Below are 18,250 nucleotides of genomic sequence, written 5' to 3'. Positions count from 1 at the left end.
AACTACTCTTTCTCTCTTTCCTCCCCTTCTCCCAAAGCAGACAACTACAGCAAGGACCTCATGACAGCATGGTTTCTTTCCAGGTGATGGGCCTGAAGCCACTGCCACTTTCTGTGCCTTCCATCTTCAACTCTACATCATTTTATTTTCCTCACTGCTATGCTTTCATGCCTTCAGAAATAGACTGCTGAAAATCCATGTATTTCAGTGATTCAAGCTTTCTAAAAGCACACCTGCCTTCTCAGCGACCTGACAGATATTCTTTCACCCAGCACAACCTGGCACATCCCCTAGGACAATCAACTACATCAACTCCTGGTTCCTACTGGGAAGAATTATCAAAAAATACAGAAAACACCCATAAACAACTAGATTCTACTATCTAAACTGAAAGACTTCACACAGCCATTATCTGGACATATCCCAGAAGCAGATGGCACAAATATTTACTGTAATTTCCTTGAGCTACCTACTACCGTAAAAAACTAGAGGCTTTATGTCACCTCAACAGTGAGAGTGAACCTGATATTCCCTGAATCACTTAGATGTGCCAGGGATACTGAAAGAACTTTTCATGCCCGTTTCATTACCCCAGGATAATCAACATATGCATCACGGATCCAGGCAAAATAATTAGGCAGGTAGTCCCACAAGTGTCATCTCTGGAAATATTACAGCTGTCATATCTTATGATCTAAAGACAAATTAAATTAACTTATTTATTTTAATTCATCTGACAGTAGAAACCAGATCCAAAACTAATGCAGAAGTTTATTTGCAGGCTATCACAGAGAAAATATTCCTACGGGCCTCCACAGTAAGGCTGCTCATACAGGGAGAAAAATACCCAAGGCCTACCATATGAATTTCAAATCTCAACAACTTCATGGATGCAGAAGACTTAAAACACATCTCACTTGTTTTTCTAGGACCTTCATAAGTCACCTCTGATTCAAAATAATAGCTGATCCCAGCTTCAACCTGGGCATCTGCTCGAGATAGTGACACCATAAGTATTTTTGATTTAGCTGCTGTTTTGGACACACCGTGACTTACTGAGTTGGTGGAAATACATCTGTACACTAAACTCAGTAGATGCAACATGCACCCTCTGAGCTGAGGGTGTATTTAAGTGATATATACTCAATGCACAGTAGGCAAACTTGCCCTTCCTGAACTCAGCAAAAGTGAGCGCTCACTGCCTGCACTCAGGGAGCGTAAGAAGCCTACTTGGCCATGTTAGTTTTGGCTCAACTCTGCACTGATGGGACACAGCATATGGTCAGGCTGAATTTATATCTACCTGTTAGTACATAAAATAAACAGGTTCTTGTAAGGGAAAAGGTCAATTACTTTGGTTAGATTCTGCAGATTCCTGGGCTCCAGTATACGCCTTTGACTGCTAAAGGGCAGCTGAGGCTCCCACCCAGGGGCCGGAGACCTGAGGATGTGGAGATCCACTGCTGTGTGCTATAGCCTGTACACCTAATATGAGGGCTCACGCATGTTTTTTCCTTCCCCATCATTCCCACAGACCCCTCAGTTTTCTAACAGCTGGCGTGAGGGAAAGAGAGCAGTAACAACCCCGAAATGGGCACTAACGATAGATAACACTGTCAGGGATGGTAACACAGGTTAACACAGGTTAACACAGACAGGAAGTATAATGCTTGATCCCCCCTCATCGCAGATAAGAGAGCACCAGAGACAGGAGAATTTTTCTGTCAGCCTCCAGTGAGACCGTCACATTGGCAGGAGGTTGTTACTGTAGTAAAAAAATCCACCTCCACAGTCACAGATACCTGCACCACCTGTACCAAAGCAGGGCAGTAGGCTTTGTGAAAAGTCAGCGTCTCCCTTACTGACAGGACCACATGCATTTGGGGGATCTCCTCTAAGAGCATTGATCTAACAACATTGATCAAAGGGTTCTGATTTTCCTGGAAGGGTCTCTCCAAGTCTGATAGATGTACCCCTCCTGGCTTTGCAGAGACAGTTATAAGCAACTGGTACTGCTCAAGTGAAGCAGTCTAAGCTGCCTCACAGAAAGGATTTCCCCTTTCTACTCCACTTGTGGAATAGTCTAACCAGTGCAGGAGTAATCCAGTTTGAATATGTCAGATTTACTCATTTACTGCCCAGGCTCTAAATTCCCTTTGCTGAACAAGATGATGGATGAGCTGGCTATGGAAAAACTGCCCATTCATCTAATTGAACTAAGACTTTAGATGCTGTACGGTCTAGATCTGGGTTAGGGCATGGTACTGAAGTGCTATAAATTAAGCTGATCTCTGCTTGTCACTAACAAAAGGCAGACATCCATCCCCAGCCTCCAGGTCTTTCTGCAGCATCTGTCCTGCCACTGTGGAGGCTGGCTCTCAGCTGAGAGGTGGCAGTTGTCCCAAAAAACCACATGGGCCGAGCTCTTCCATGTCAGCTCAGCTGAGACTTCACCTGTGGGGGCCCAACAAGGACCCGTTCTCTCTGTTTAGTCTCAGCTTGCAGCTACCAGCTGAACTGCTCAGGCAGCACAGGCTTGCCTCAATATGCAGATATCATGCAGGTCTTCATGTACATCTTCTACATGTCTAATAACACCTCTTTTTAGATTCCCTGATAATTCGTGTTGACATGTAGCATCTGCACATCATCTGATGTGCACCTGATATTAGATAGCTGAGTTAGGAATAACATCCCTGGGTTCTGGAAATTATTGAGGGGGAGAGGGGAAACGAACTCCCTCACAGAGCAGCACAGAAACTAATTCTCAGTTCCTGTTCTAGTTCTTTCTCATTTTCTCCTTTCTCTAGTTCTTTCTACAAAGGGCAACTACAAAAAACAACCTTTCAGTTATCTGATCTGTGTTAAGAGCTGGAGTAGAATGGTGTGTGTACCTGCATAAATACCCTTAGACTATTTGAATCCTGTTCAAAACCCCAGTTGCGTACCTCAAATGTGCAATGAACTCAATCCAGAATATCTACAAAGCAAAAGTACTGTACAATTTTTTATAACTTGCTTTTTTTAAAAAAGGAAAAGATTAATACAATTGGGACAGTAGTTTCTGCATTTGTTTTGTTATTAAATTTAATGTACCATATACAAGCCCAGAACTTTTGGTTTTCAGTATACTGTGGTGTATTAAGGTGATTAAAAAATAAGTGTCCTCATAGCATGAGTTAGGAATTTTATCATCTGGAGAAGGAGTAACTGAGACTTTTGGCACCAACAGAGGTAGAGTATGGAGTCGTGGGATATGGTACCAGGACTTAGAAACCATCTATTTTGAAGTCACCGACAATGTTGCTATTGAAACTCTTCTTAAATTTCACAGTAGGACTCGCTGAAGTGAACAGAAGCTGTCAGCATGGCCCAGTGTTATATTTTCATCACTTTGCTAGTTCACACTTTTGTTTTCAAGGTTATCTGCTTAACTGTAAGCCTGGAAATGATTTTGAACAATGAAATCCTTGGATTCCCCCAGAGCATTCTCTAACAGGAAAGGATGACAAGTATGAGAGGAAATAACCCTGCCAACTTCTGCCACTGCAGATAAACGGAATATACTTTTCATCAGTAAGCTCTACAATCTACCTATGAAAAGCCCCAAAACAATCTGAAAAGGGGCATATGTGCCACAGGCTGATCCCAGCTGCTGCTCTACTGTCCAGGAAAATTTACATATTTTAACCTTCTTGATATGTTTGAGATCTAAGCAAAGGGAGTCTGAATCTGTGTTTACAGGATGATCTGAAGAACAGATATTGCACAGTAAAAAAGAGAAAGGTAGCAGCCACTGCCTCTGTTAATGTGAGGCGTAGCTGTAAACTTACCAGGTGCTTTGTAGTCCCTGAAGGTGTCATTTACTAGAGGGAAAAATATCACAATAGGTGTTTCTGGGCTTTCCGTGTCACCAACAATGTAGCATTCCTTCAGATGGGGAGTTTCCTGATCATCTGGCACCTTTGTAGGGAAAGGAATTCCCTGTTTTGCAAAGTATTTGGAGGCTTCTTTCAGGGGCTGGTTGCCACAACAGGAAAACAAAACAAAAGAAAACATCAGAACATGTGGGAAGCACTAGGATAGAAGTTGACCAAAACCCAGTTTCACTGGGAATGTTTGTGGGGTAAAGGCCAAGTTCTGACAGATTGTGGCACATACCCAACTTAGGTGATGTAGACTGTGCATGGAGCCAAGATCTGGAAGGCCAGAGTTACAGGGGATGGATCTGGGTCTACATGCCTGTCTTTGAAAATCTACATCCCACATTTGGGTATTAGGGTATTGAACATGCTGCCTTTAGAGGACTTTTTATTTCAAATGTATTTAAAGTTCCTAAATACAAACTGTGCTTGCATTTGTTTGCATATCTGGCCGCCTGCATCAAAGCTTTCTGTTGTTAAGATTGTATTGTCCTGAATGTACATTTTCCCATGCATGACAATATGTATGATTGTATTGAGAAGTCTTAGACAATTTTTAAATACATTTAGCTTCATTCATTCAACATCTGACTGCCTTCAAATCAGCTAAAACACATTTACACATAAAAATGGGCAGATGCAGTTTAGTAAATGCTTACTTACTGATAACACTTGTACTGTTCAATAAAGATATGGGACCCTGGTAAACTGTTAGCTTATTTACACTTCCCAGATACTGGGGGAAAAAAGTTTCTATGAGTAGAAGATGAGCCATTCTGGGAACTCAGTGATTAAACAGAGATATCAGTAAAGCAGAATGCATGAGTCTCACCCCTGTCTGGGAACCTGAACTGTAGTTGAAATGCAAAATGACATCCACTTTCCTTTCCGGCCTCATAAGGGGTGGGTAACTTGTAGCAAAGGCAAATGCCGTATCAATCAGGATGAGGCAGTCTGTTGCTGCTGTCAGGTGGTTGGGCTGAGAGTCAAGCTCACAGTCTAGAAAAGAAGCATTTTTTTTTTCAGGCGTGGTGCTCAATACAAGAGATGTGCTGAGGAAAGTGAATTGTTAACAAAAAGAGAATTCAGCTTTTCTTGGGTCTTAGACCTACCTATATAGCTGATGATAGCTGCAGTTCAGTCATTTCTCAGTTCCTCATCTGGCTTCCTCTTTTCACTATTTATTCTGCAATTTCTTTGGCTTTCCTCTAATTAAGAGGGGTTAACTTGGGGCTCAGGAGCATAGAGTTAATTCTGTTCCCTGGTTTTGTGTGTGACTCTGATCAGGTGGATTTTTTTTTTTTAATATAGAAAAAAATAAAATGGCACTTCACTGTTTCAACATACTAGAGGTTAAAGGTGTTTGGTGCCTTGCACACTACGAGAACAGGCACACAGCTACTAAGGTACGCAGCCATGACCCCTGGTGCAATGTGGAAGACCTGGTACCAGAGTGAGCCCTAATTCCCAAACTGTAACAGGCAATACTGTTACAAAGGTTATATCTTACTTATAAGTAAAATGGTAACATGAAACAGGGCACCCTCACACATCCTGTGAGTACTGGCCCGGCAAGAGACAGCATATGAAGGCACCAGTGCCATGCCACAAGCGTGCAGGCTGGCTGGCTGTCACATCAGCAGACATACGCTGGTTGACTAATCAGGGTCTTTCTCATCTATCAGTTGCCAGTCTTCATGAAATTTTTAGGAACTTCTTTTTGAAGCCTCTCCTGGTAGCTAGTTTCAGCTTTCAGTAACAAACAGTTTCAAATATTATCAGAGGAACAGAATGAAAAGGCAGTTGGCCTTAAGCATTATTTCTTTTTCAGAAGGATGGTTTAAAATTTAACTAAAACCAGGGTGCTATTACCATACCTTTCCATTTGGAAAACTCGCTCTCTAGGTAGTTGTTGTTCATCTGGAGGCCTTTCAGGAAGTTATGGATTTCTGAAGCTGCTGGACGTAACATGGCAACATCTCGGAAAATGTCTGAAAAGCTGTCAGTGGGACAAACCACTCGAGTATCCAGCTCATTTGGTCTTGCAGGGAATAGGGTTTCATCTTCTGCAGAAGAAAGAATAGCAGTTCTTGTACGTGGTCTCATTGTTGAGGTTAATCTGTGCAATCATAGTTTGTTTTAACATATTTGGCAAAACTTGGACTTCTTTCTCTTTTTATTTCCAGGATCTCCATAAATCTCACAGTTTTTCAGCTAAGCTTTGAAAAAATCCATTTCTTCTTCTCAGTACACAATGGTGAAGGCCTTGTACTGTAAATTATTCCATCTCATCTACTGTAACTTGCTTTTCTATGATTTTATCCATTACAATATCCTACACTTATCCTGTCTTCCTTTGCTACTCCATGTTACAGTTTATCTCTCAGCCACACACATGAAAAAGCCACACAATCACAATTTCTCAGCCACACAAACATAATTAATGTTCCTTACTAGCAAATGCACGCTCCTTGTTTTAAAAACCAGAAACTATCCCCTACAAGTGCAAGAAGATAAAACAAATCACCCTTTTTGCTACGTTTCTCTTCTTTGTCATCTTTTTTCTCTGTAGTACTTGTGTGTTTCTCCTTGAAATCCCACCCTGGGATCTTTCTTAATTTGGTAGCGTCTTTTGCAAATCTCATCCTTAGGATTAGTTTGGAATGACTTGCAACAGTACTGAGGTTTGTATCTGTGCTTTGTAGACTCCAGAGAGGCAGGGATGGTGATTGCTCTTGTTTCCGTGAAGCCTCATGCTATACTCCAACTTCCAAGAGAGGAACCGGAAGACTGAGGGTTGCTAGGGGAGGCCTCTAGCCTCTCCTAGTCTACAGGGATATTTTTCTCCACTTTTACCCTTGTACTCTGAAAATGGCTCATATGAGGGCCATTCTCGCTTTTTTTTCCTGTGACAGATCCCATGGATTCTTTTCTCACACAACAGCAATGATTGCCATACTGCAATACATGGCATGAATTTCCTCCTGGTTTCCATGTGGATTACAGGAAGCCCTGAAGAGGGGATCCCAAAATGGCTTTAAAAAATTCAGTGAGAAAATAGCAGCACAGAGGGTAAAAGAAAGAAAAAGAAAGAAAAAAAAAAAAAAAAAAAAAAAAAGAGACAATAAAATAACATAATGGCAAAAGAATAACCCACCTATGTCAGTAATTTTGTCTCGGGTCCATTTGTGCCAGAACTCTTCTGAATGAACAGATATATACCAAGCATCCATAAGATTCAGGGAAAATACACTGCTCCAGATTCCTGTGGCATAGGATATATGTGACAGAAAGTAAACATTTTCATTCACAATGACCTCCAGTACCTTCTGCATTCTCCAGCAAAGTTTATTCATTACATTATCTTAGTGCACAAATAAAAGGGAATGTCTTTATGAATTGGTGTATGAATCCATAATGTATACAAAGAACCTAATTTATCAGGATATATGAAGAGGGCTGGTAGTATTTTCAGTATAGCTGCTAACACATTTCTTTTCGTTACGTGGCAGATAATGTTTTGTTAAGAACATCTTAATATTTTCCACCTGTCCTCAACATTTCTTATTCCCCAGGTTCTCATCATTTGTAATTCTAAAGGTTTTCTTTATTTCTAGTATAATCCTATTACAGGTATGCAGTTATCATGCAGACCTGGCAACCACAAAGCACTCAAGATTCATATGCTAATATCCCTTAGAATGAGGAAGCTGACTCAAAAGTTTTGAAAATAGAAACATATGAGTCTTTTGATTTGTCTTCTGATTTTTGAGGGTTTAAGGCATATCTGGGTTACATTTTCAAGTTCCTCTAGTAACAGATGTAGCAAACTTGATGGCAGTCCAGACTGCCACCTATCTGCAATCACCTTTCAGGCTGAGAAAACACTGTTACCTGGTATGGTTAGATGTGCCGGGTGTGCCATGGTGCCTTCCTGAACCCTCCAAACTGCAGGACTAAACCTGGTGCGCTGGGGAGGAACTGAGTGATGGACAGAAGAGGCTGCACCCGAGCAGCCTGGTGGTTGCCTGACCCAGCAATGCCAGCCTGCGGTCACAGGGATGGGCTCGGCCACACACAAAAGAGCTGCAGAACCTACGTAGTAGGTCCCTGCTCTGTTCAGGGGCTGGGATACAAAGGCATTTGCTGAAAACCTTTCAAATAACTGTGTCACTGAAGTAAGTAACACTGCCTGAACGAGGGGACTCTGGGTCATTGGCAGGGAACAGGGACACAAATGTCCCAGCATTGCTCTAGAGAAGGGAAGAAGAAAGTGCCAAGGTGGGAGGTGTAAGAAGGGGGCTGGTGACCTGCTGGCATTTCTGGCCATGGAAGGAGAGACCTGGATACCTTGTTTGACATTGCAGCTGGGGACGGGGAGATTCTACCTGCTTTCTTACACTTCACCACTAGCTGTAGTGAAATCTCCACACAAGGAAATAGTCTTAACTTCTCAAAAAACCCCTGAAACTTCCTTTATGCAATTGGTGGAAGTACGAAGAACAATGAGGCAAGAGATTGCTTTCGCAAAGGGAAAAAAAGATTTCCTTACTGCTTTTGCTGTTCTTATGCAAGAGGGAAAAAAGGTAAGTATTATGACCTATTTGCACTCCAAAATGGAAGTGTTATCCTGGAGCATTAAACAGGGTTAGCTGTGGGTTACACAACTTTTGTTGCTGACAAAGACATATAAGTATTGCGAAGGCCTCATGTCAGTAAGCATAACCACATTTGAAATAAAATAAATCTGTTCAGCTGAACAAAATTGCAGAGAAAATTAAAAGTCCTGCAGATAGATAGTGACCTGTTATCAGCTCTAATATTTTACCATATACTGCTCCTGGCAGGTAAAAAATACAGTAACTGCTTCATTTCAGAAGAGGGGTTTGTGCAGGAGTGGAATATATTATATTACATTACATTTCCATGGAGCAACAAATCACCTTCCAAAAAGCAGATTCTGGATTCTGGGATTTTCTTCATCAGGCGACCCATGAAGAACTCACTACCAAAATCTTCTGCACGAATGAAGGCACCATATTTCGGGAATCCTACCTCGTAAGGGGTGAATTCCACCCATTCTGAAAGAAAAAGCACAAGACAGACTGATTACAGCAGCAGAGGCACAAATTAGTTGAATAACACATATGGTATTGGCCATATTGATTAAGGCAGACTCGTTTCTAACTAATGCACTTCTCAAACAAACATTTGTTCACTGTACATTTCACAGTGTTGAACATGAAGAGTGAATTACATCTAAATTTCTCTACAAACTTTAGATTTCTGAGGTAATTTAGCAGGTAATTTCATGATAATGTCCTCCATAATCCTGCTTTTGATCCCGAATACAGCTGAATATACAAAGACATTCAAAAATTTAACTATTAAAATTCGACTCTTAGGTGGATTGGCCCTTTGGAGGATTTGTGCATTGAACTGATTTCTTTACCTAGTCCTAAATTGACCCCTATTGGGATTAAATGTTAAATGCAATTCTGGGGTATTATTACCTCTAAAATCCTGGTCGCTGATTTTCTCCTTCACATTGAGAGAGAGGTAGATGGGCAGGGGATTCTGACCCTGATTTAGTGCCTGCTGCTGATCTGTGAGCTTATGGGAGTCCTCCTGTTTTGAAGAAGGACAGTAGCTGAGGACAGTTAGATGACACAGAGCCTCCCACTTCATCTAAGCCTGGGCTCTGACAACATGGTGCATACCAGACTCCAATTAGGATGTTTCCCACCAGTTTAGTTCAGAGAGGTGCTATCATACCTATCTCTGACCCTTCCCAGCCCCAGCACTTCAGCACACAAATAGTCCTAAGTTAAGTTCATATGCCAAACAAATTCTGAGATTTCAATGGTAGGAAAAAAATGTTGTTATTCACATTATTTATTTCAGGAAAATGTCTGGAAATATTTGAAAAGCACTCTTGGCATGAAACATTTCATTCAGAAAGAGTAAGCCCTGCCCTGACTGCCCAGAAAATCATCTTTTCCTCAGATCTGTGACAGAGCCAAACCTCAGACAGAGTTAATATTCAGTGAGCCTTGACCCTTACTGCTTCTGCTGTGGAGCGTCTTGCATAGTCAGGCAGGGTGAAAAGAGCAGGACAGTTTGGGAGGTGTGCCAAGGCTTGAGAGGGTGCTGAGTTTCTCGAAGGAGAGCTGCAGGTGCTCCCCCTTGCTGGAGCAGCCCTTGGAGGGATGGCTCTGCCACTGGGCTTCCCTCGGGTGGTGCCGGTCCAGGGGACAGGGCTGTGACACTGCAAGGACACTCACAGCTCCCTGCTGAGCCACCCCCAGGGAGTCTCTCACTCTGTGCTGTGCTCAGGCAGTAGAAATTTGGATGTGTGTGGAGTTATTTGTATTACAAGGGGAATGTTTTCTCTTTCTTAAGTATAAATGGCCTATTGTGAAGGAATTATTCATGAATACTAAAATAGAGCCTGAACATTGCCTTTTGGTGGAAATGTTTACAGGGTGATATAATCCCATTAACAACTTAGAGACACTGTCTTTGGGTTTGTGTTTGTGATTTTTCTTTGCCTTGTCACACTGTGCAGCTCTTTTAAAAGAAGAGCAGGATTTTCATTTAAATATTTACATGTGAATTAATTTTAAAGTTGTTCATACTGTAAGTAAGTTTCCCATTATTTCTCTTTATCCCCACCCTTTCTGTTCCAGGTGTGATGTTAAGATCTGCCTAATACAGCCAACAAACTCAAAGAATAATACCGCCAAGGCACATGCGTTAGGCATCTATCTGAAAAACAAACAAACAAGCAAGCAAGCAAAAAAACCCCTTTTCTGTAAGGGTGGTCAAACACTGGCATATGTTGCCCAGAGAAGTTGTGGACTCTTCACCTGTGGAGACTTCAAAAGCGCGTGGTTCAGGGCAGCTGGCTCTAGCTGACACAGCTTGAGCGGGGCTGTTGGACAAGACGACCTCCAGAGGTCCCTGTTAATCTCAAACATTTTTTGATTTACTGCCTGCTCTCATCTCTATATTCACTAAATATACAAATCTGAAGAGAAATGTGCTGCTATTGTACCTTTTCATGTAACATGGTTTCAATGATGAGTCCCCATATATCCGTGAAACATATCTGATGTCCTTCCTGTTCTCTCTGGCACAACTCTTTCAAATAGTATTTCAGCCGACTGGGGGCAAAGCAAGTAAAGAACTTATTTTTGAGAACATGCTTTCGGGCATCATTGAGTGTTTCCTTAAGATCCTTTTGGGACCAGTCAGGATCTTCATACAAGTTTGACATGGTCCTGAGAAAAAAAAAAAAAAAAAAAGAAACAAAACACAAGGAAAAATGTGAGTTCTGAAGCAGAGCTTTGGGAAATTATTATACCTTGATGTACATGAAAAGCACATGTGTGTGTGGTATCATCCACATGTTTAATTGGGACTGAATTGATTCCAAATGCTGGCAAATACCCACTGAAGGAAACAAGAAAAAACCACAGCAGAAAAAGAAAGTCTTTTCTTGATAGTAAAGATGATACAACTCTTCAGATCACTTCTTGGCATCACAGATAGATAGAAAATTCCTATGAAGACTTTGCTGATCTTGGTCTTACCATGTTGTGCCAGATAAACCAGTGATGTATGAGACACAGTCCAAGACATTCAGTTCCTGCACACTGAGAAGGTGAGCGTACATGGCTGTCAGAGCTCTGGTTCCACCACCTGTTGTCATGATTGCCACCACAGGTACCTGTTCAATCCCAAAATACGTGCATTTAGTGACATGGTCTGAGAAGGGAGAGAGACATCATTGATTAGAAAAGAGGAAGTTACAGCATTGATAAAGTAATAAAGATGCTGCATGCCACCAGGCTGCAAGGAGAAGAAAAACCTGCATTAATAATGGGGCATAAAAGGAGTAAGAAATACTTCATGTTTTCTCTGCTAAGCAGCTGTGCATTAGGACATGAAATCCATCATTTCAAACATCACATTTTCAGTGCTCTATTGTAAAGCCCATAATAGAGACCAGCAAAAAACTAGAGAGAATGGTACCTCCTGCCATCTGAACCAGATTTTTATCAGATGCAATAGACCAGAAAACATAGGTGCTGTCTCACAGTTTCCATGTGAGTAGTAATAACCTCTGTGTTGCTGAAGTTTGCTAAAGCCGATTTCTGCTATTGTAGTTATTTCACAGGCCATACTAGATTTTTCATGACTGATGGGTTTAAGAGCACAGACCAGTTCAGATCCCCTGAGACCAGAGGCTGCTGACGACAGCATCCCCTTTTACAGTTGCTGGAGGGAAAGAGAAGCCATACTCACTCCACCTACCACACATGCACATACAATACTAGGTATGCAAGTGAGCTGCAACTACTTCTTTCTGTGATGATACAGAAATCCAGAGTCTGGTAGTCTTAGAAGAAGATTTAATCCATAAACATGAATTGGCTCCATTAACATTAAAGATAGCTACCATGCACTGGGGTGAATTAATCTCTTGTGCAAATTATCAGGAGACTCTGGGGAGGTTGTTCTGCAGGGAAGTATGGGTGCCTCTGCATCTGAGGGGAAGGAAATGGCCCACAGCTTAGTGCTGGCATTTAAAGGCAAGGTCTCATGTGTGAAAGGTCCAGCTGTGCAAAAAAACTGCTGAGCTCAGTTTAGGGCAAAACAAGAAAAATTTATCATCTCTGCATCTGAGTTCAGGCTTCACACTGCAGTCATGAGAGTATAATTAAAAAAGAGAAACCTGATTTTTCCGTACCCTGAACCCTCTGTTATCATTCCCATTTGCCAAGCAAGCGCACACTCTAGCTGCAGCAGATGATCAAGTCAGACTGGCAGCATGCTGTGCTCACACAATGGCAGCCTAAATGCCAGCACAAAAGGCACGACAAAATGAAGTCGAGTTTGAACTGTGAGGGAAAGAAGTGCTGAATCAATGGTTTAGATCTGGCTGAGATGACTGTGAGGCCTAAAAGCAGCTTTGTCTTTGGTCCTGAGAGCACCTAACCCTTCTCTGCATTATTGTGCAGACTGCTACTGAACACAGAGCTGGATACTGTAGCAACGGGGCTGCAGGCTTTTATTAATGTTCCCCGAGTACTCATTTCTTTGCTAGAATAGAGAAAAGAAGTCAGCCATAGCTTGCACGTGAAACTTCACACTGTTTTCAGGAAAATGGGAATTGCTACATTTTGACAATCAGCTGTGGAGAAAGCGGAGAATAATTACATCTCAGACACCTCATCGTCCTGCAAGTCCTCCTCCAGCTGGAGAATGTCCTTCAGAGCGGCTGCAACCACCTTCTTCCTCTTGCGAATGAAATCCTGTTCCTGGGCACACAGGTCAAACCCCAGGCGTACGTCTAGGTCGTCCTGGCTGGAACAGAGGATCAGGTATCTCACATTACATTTATAGTCTAATTCAGCATTTTAATTGCTTCTACTTCATAAATAGACATGCCTTCACCATCAGGTCTATATAAAGCAAAGCAGGAAGAGATGAAATGTTTTAGTTTGTTCCTGGAGAACAACAGTACGTCTTCCTTTGGACTGAGAGCATTCCTTTTCTTTTCTCCTTGCCAAAGATGCCCAAAATTAAATACAGCTACAAGTAACAGAATTGTTCCCATTCAGACATAAAGCCAAAAGCCTGTAGAGGGCAGCGTTTTAAAGGTGGTTTTTAAACACACCTTCAAAAGTTGCGCAAACTTCCACTGGTACCTGCGAATCACAACCTGAAATTGTGGACTTTTGTATTTGAATGTTTTTTTGTAGGTGGGTGTATATGTCATTTATGGATATTTGTAAGCACTATAGTTGCAGTTTGGAAGCTGCTGTGAAAATCTTTCTTAGATGTCATTTCTTAAAATGACAGCTGTAAACTGTATGTCTACCTCATGGCATATTTACTGAAAATAAACAGCATGATAGAAGATGCACCTGCTTTTGTAAGGGAAGAGAACTTCCTACATAATGTAACATATTAATTTTATAGATTTTACTAAGGCCTTAATGATATCTCCAAATACACAATGTGTTTCCTTGGTTTAGAAATAAGCAATCACTTGATTGAGTTAATTTGCATTTATCTCTTTGAGTAGAAATTAAAAAGTAAATGCAGGTACATTCATTATTTCAGTTTTTTTGTATCCTAGAGTGACCAGGAACTCTGGCTTTGGTCTTTTTTTTTTTTTTTTTTTCCCTCTGACCTTGGGAAACAGAAAGGTTTCTTTCAATTAGTTTTGAAATACTGCTTTTATTGAAAATCTGCATTTGGCAATAATTTGTAGAGGTATCAAAGAGTGTCTACAGTGGCTATTAGAACATAATTTTGATTGCAGCCAAATATCAATAGAAAATTGGCTTGTTCTTTATAAAACCTTTTCTTAACTCACTGTATAGTCCAATTACATAAACTGACAGCTGCTGAAAATCTCTGTATTGTGTACTGAGTCCATTTTATTTTATGGTCTGAAATGAGGATGAGCCAGCATTGAGGATGCAAACAGTAACAAAGGGATTGGAAATTGATCGACAACTATCCAAATTCAAAGAACCAAGGGGAAAAACAAAGAAGGAAGATAAGTAAGATATCTTACCATTTTTTCACCTTAAAGTGCAAATCAAGTTTTCGGTGCTGAAAATTAAAAAGGTAAAATTATGAATATTGATATTTTGTTTAAAACAGTCCTTTTCCCCCAGTCAGAATGAGACATAGCTCTTTTGGGTCATCATTGCATCTACAAAGCTCTGAACTTCAGTATACTGAGATTGGGAGATAGACTCTCCTCTCAATGTTTCATTAGTACCCAGACATGTGCACCAATTTAATAAATTAAGACTTTGGTCTTATCATCTATAGTCTGCATCTTCTCTCTCTTGTGAAACTCAGGTGTAGCTTGTGCTGATGCTAATTAGCTACACAAATAAATAGCAGAAGAACTGCAGTGCTACACCTCACCTCCCTGGAAGGGTCCACCATTAAACATGGGTCTTGAAACTAAAGTCTCTCACAGAACAATGCGAGATACAAGGGGAAGCCAAAGAGGCTGAGCACCCAATAAGTGTGGCACGGGTTTGCCTCCTGTGGCAGTGTGCCAGGCTGCAACCTCACCCTTCTGTCCCGGTGGCACCCAATGACCTCCAGCCTGGCTAAGGACACAGACAATAGAAGGGGCATGAGCAACAGCTTAGACATTTTTCTTCTTCTTTCTCCCCTGGATTTCCCATTTTATTTTGCTCCAAATAATTTGCTTCATTATGCGTTGCCTTAGATTTGAGGGAGGTTAGAAAACAACTGGCTCTGCATAAAGACAGGTGGTCATCAGTTTCTGCTTCATGGGAACCAGCAACAATTTTTAAAAGCTTGCAAAGGATTCCCCATGGCCAGCGGACACTTACCTCTCCGACTACTTCCTGCTTGGAGGGGAGTGACTTCAGAGGAAGAGTCAGGGGGACGCCTCTGCTCCTTCTTGCTCCGCATGACACACAAGCACACTGAAAAGGAGTACAGAATGCTTTTTGGTTAAGACAGAAATGTTCTCCTCTTGCTGCCGACTTACACGTAAAGGTCAGATCATAGGACTGTTTGTGTTGTCTACCATGTTCTGGGGTAACGTACAAAGGTGGGAAGCCTCCTCTTCTTTGTGAGTACAACATCCAGGGAGGGTTGCTTGTATTTGGCATAGTGGAAGAAAGTGGGATCTGGGAGAGGTGAGTGGGAGTCACAGCCCACTGAAACTCTCTGCGTTTCTTCAAAGGATCCTCTCACTGTAAATGTCAGCTCATTCTCTAAAACAATGAGATAAAATGCACACAAAAAGTTACTTCTAATTGCAAAAAAAAGAGGAAGGGAAAAAAAGGAGCAAAAGGTAGCTTTGAACAAACCCCTTCTCCTCTTCCTTTGTATTTGGAAAGCTGTCTTCTGAAAGTGATCCAAAACCCAAACATTACAGGTGGTTGTATCTTTATAATGGGCTGAACAAGAAGCCAGATGGGAGTGTGGTTTGAATGGCACTGAATTTTAGACTGCTGCATTTCTATTGTGGTTGCATCATGACACAGTGAATGCAACCAGGTACTTTGCATTGTAAATCATTCTCATCCCAGGCCAAATAAGGAGCAACAGAAGTTCTCAGTCCCCTAAAATAAGACCTGACTCTGCGGCAGATGACCCTATTTATATGAAGAGATCAGCTGATCCTGCTGGTGTGTGTTATGCATGCTATGAGATTGCCTACCAGATCCAGCCCCTCAGGGGATGTGGGCAGAGGAACTTCTAGATTCTGGATCTTGATCAGGGTCAGGCAGGAGCCAGCTGCTGAGTGGCTAACCCCTGCAAAAAATGAGGTGTTTCTGTGCGTATGCAGAAATCGGACTGTCAGAGATCCTGAGGGAAGTTAAGGCCATGGACCGCGCCTAAGGAAGTAAGCTTCTTCAGGGTTTAGCAGTACTACAGCAGAGGTTTTCAGGATCTCAGCTCGGGGTTTAGATACCTTCTGTTCAAGCATCTGATGTTGTTTCTAGTCTGGCACAAGGCTCCCTGTGAAGTCAGAACCCTGAACCTACACCTGCTGCAGAACAGGTGGCATTCTCTACTGCAAAGTTTTTTCAAATCGCCTTAGAAGTGGTTAATTAAAGCCTTAGTATTTGGATGATGCAATTTCTAGGCATTGTTAGAGAGGGTAAAATCACTAATATTCAGCTGAAGAATTAATAAGCTTACCTGAAAAATGCTTCTTTTTCATCCTGCTGTCCAAGTGAACTTCCAAGCAGGCTACTTCACGACACTAGAATAGATGTGATGGGGACAGAGAATTAGATTACTCATCCAGCCATCTCACCACCAGTGCTGGCAGATGTTGGAAGGGTCACTGCTTGAATGTGGGGGCCAACTGTGTTGCAGACTTCTGCCAGACCCAGTGAAAGTGAGAATTAACTTCATCGTCACCTAGGAAGATGGTGCTATGCTAAACACATTGTAATTTTCAATGGATGCAGACAAAACAAAGCAAAATGATAGCACTCTGAAGGCTCCTCTAAGATCATGCTGGCCTCTGCAAAGATAAAGCTCCTAAGAGAAAAAGTATCACTAAAGAATGAAGACTTGCAATGTTTTCCTTGCTGCCATCATAGTCAGCTAAGGTAAGGAATGATGTGGGAAAGAATACGAGAGAACAAAGCAAATAATATTTTACCACTATTGCTCCGTTTGTGATGATGGTTTCAGGAGGATCCTGGCTAGAAAACAAGAACAAATGATATGGATTTTATAAACAATATAATCTGGATACTGTCCTGAACAGGACACATTTTTCTCTCTTAATTTTTTTAATTAGCTCCTTCCTATTGCTTGTAGAGGTATGCTCCCTTTTCACTAGATCATAGAATCATAGAATCATTTAAGTTGGAAAAGACCTTTAAGATCATCAAGTCCAACCGTTAACCTAGCACTGCCAAGTCCACCACTAAACCATGTCCCTAAGCACCACGTCTACCTGTCTTTTAAATACCTCCAGGGATAGGGACTCAATGCCACATAACTACCTAGCAGAAATTGTTCAATTGCAATAAAGCACCTAGAAAGTGCCTGTAACAGCCTTAATAGCACAGACAGATCACACATTGGGTAGCAACATTCTCCTCAGCCATGAGCTGCCCAGAGAATCTTATGCAGAATATCTATAGACTTACTGCAATAGGATTTACTAGCCTCAGAAAACCAACTTTGAACTATGTAAGAAATATATAAATTTCAAGAGAAAGTCAGAGTTAAAAATTCTGAACTCATTCTCCACATCATGGCATTTTCGTTTCTTACAATGATTTGTTGATGCACACATTACATTTGGAAAAAGGATGGATCTGGCTATTAAGATGATACTGGGTGTACAGAAAGTTTCCCTGAACTGATGCACCACTCTAAGCTGCTGCTCCCATAATAATGGGGTTTTACTCACATGTTCTCCAATACAAACTCAACTTCCAGCTCCTCCCTCCTCTGAAAATGAAAGGAAAAAAAAAATGAAGCAGTCTCAATTAGCATGTACAGAGGTTTGCAAAGTGACCTTCATTTTTGCAAGCACAGTTTCCTTTATGCTTTAATAAGTAACAATATTCTGTTTCATGCTTGCTATTGTCAGCATTAGAGGACAGAAACAGCTTTTTCTTCCCCAAGGAAAAGAAGATCTCAGTTGTACTAGCAGAACAAAGGGTGCTCGGTGCTTACAAGTCTCCCTAGTAAACCTTTATTTTTCACACTTTCTTCCCTGCCAGCTTCCATGTGCTGAACATGATATGCTAAGAATTAGTGTTTAGTAAAATATTGTGGGA

General features: G+C 41.5%; 1 protein-coding gene across 1 annotated transcript in view; it reads right to left on the bottom strand.

The window, feature by feature from the left end:
* Positions 1 to 18,250, bottom strand: part of LOC309593327 (cytosolic phospholipase A2 epsilon-like) — a gene marked incomplete at its 3' end in the record, with an annotated part of 38,632 nt that overhangs the window by 695 nt on the left and 19,687 nt on the right. The window contains exons 6-20 of the mRNA XM_082317691.1: positions 17,878 to 17,918; positions 17,116 to 17,158; positions 16,644 to 16,707; positions 15,540 to 15,709; positions 15,320 to 15,415; positions 14,518 to 14,555; positions 13,160 to 13,295; positions 11,519 to 11,655; positions 10,981 to 11,206; positions 9,437 to 9,551; positions 8,867 to 9,004; positions 7,081 to 7,188; positions 5,801 to 5,989; positions 4,756 to 4,922; positions 3,834 to 4,020 (exon numbers count right to left, since the gene is read on the bottom strand). Coding sequence (XP_082173817.1) covers positions 3,834 to 4,020; positions 4,756 to 4,922; positions 5,801 to 5,989; positions 7,081 to 7,188; positions 8,867 to 9,004; positions 9,437 to 9,551; positions 10,981 to 11,206; positions 11,519 to 11,655; positions 13,160 to 13,295; positions 14,518 to 14,555; positions 15,320 to 15,415; positions 15,540 to 15,709; positions 16,644 to 16,707; positions 17,116 to 17,158; positions 17,878 to 17,918 — 1,855 coding nt within the window. The remainder of the gene's footprint in view (positions 1 to 3,833; positions 4,021 to 4,755; positions 4,923 to 5,800; positions 5,990 to 7,080; positions 7,189 to 8,866; positions 9,005 to 9,436; positions 9,552 to 10,980; positions 11,207 to 11,518; positions 11,656 to 13,159; positions 13,296 to 14,517; positions 14,556 to 15,319; positions 15,416 to 15,539; positions 15,710 to 16,643; positions 16,708 to 17,115; positions 17,159 to 17,877; positions 17,919 to 18,250) is intronic.

The sequence above is a fragment of the Platalea leucorodia genome (assembly GCF_965183815.1).
Source record: "Platalea leucorodia genome assembly, chromosome: 7".
Taxonomy (NCBI): Eukaryota; Metazoa; Chordata; class Aves; order Pelecaniformes; family Threskiornithidae; genus Platalea; species Platalea leucorodia.
The sequence above is the reverse complement of the archived record's forward strand: the minus strand, read 5'-3'. Positions and strand labels throughout refer to the sequence as shown.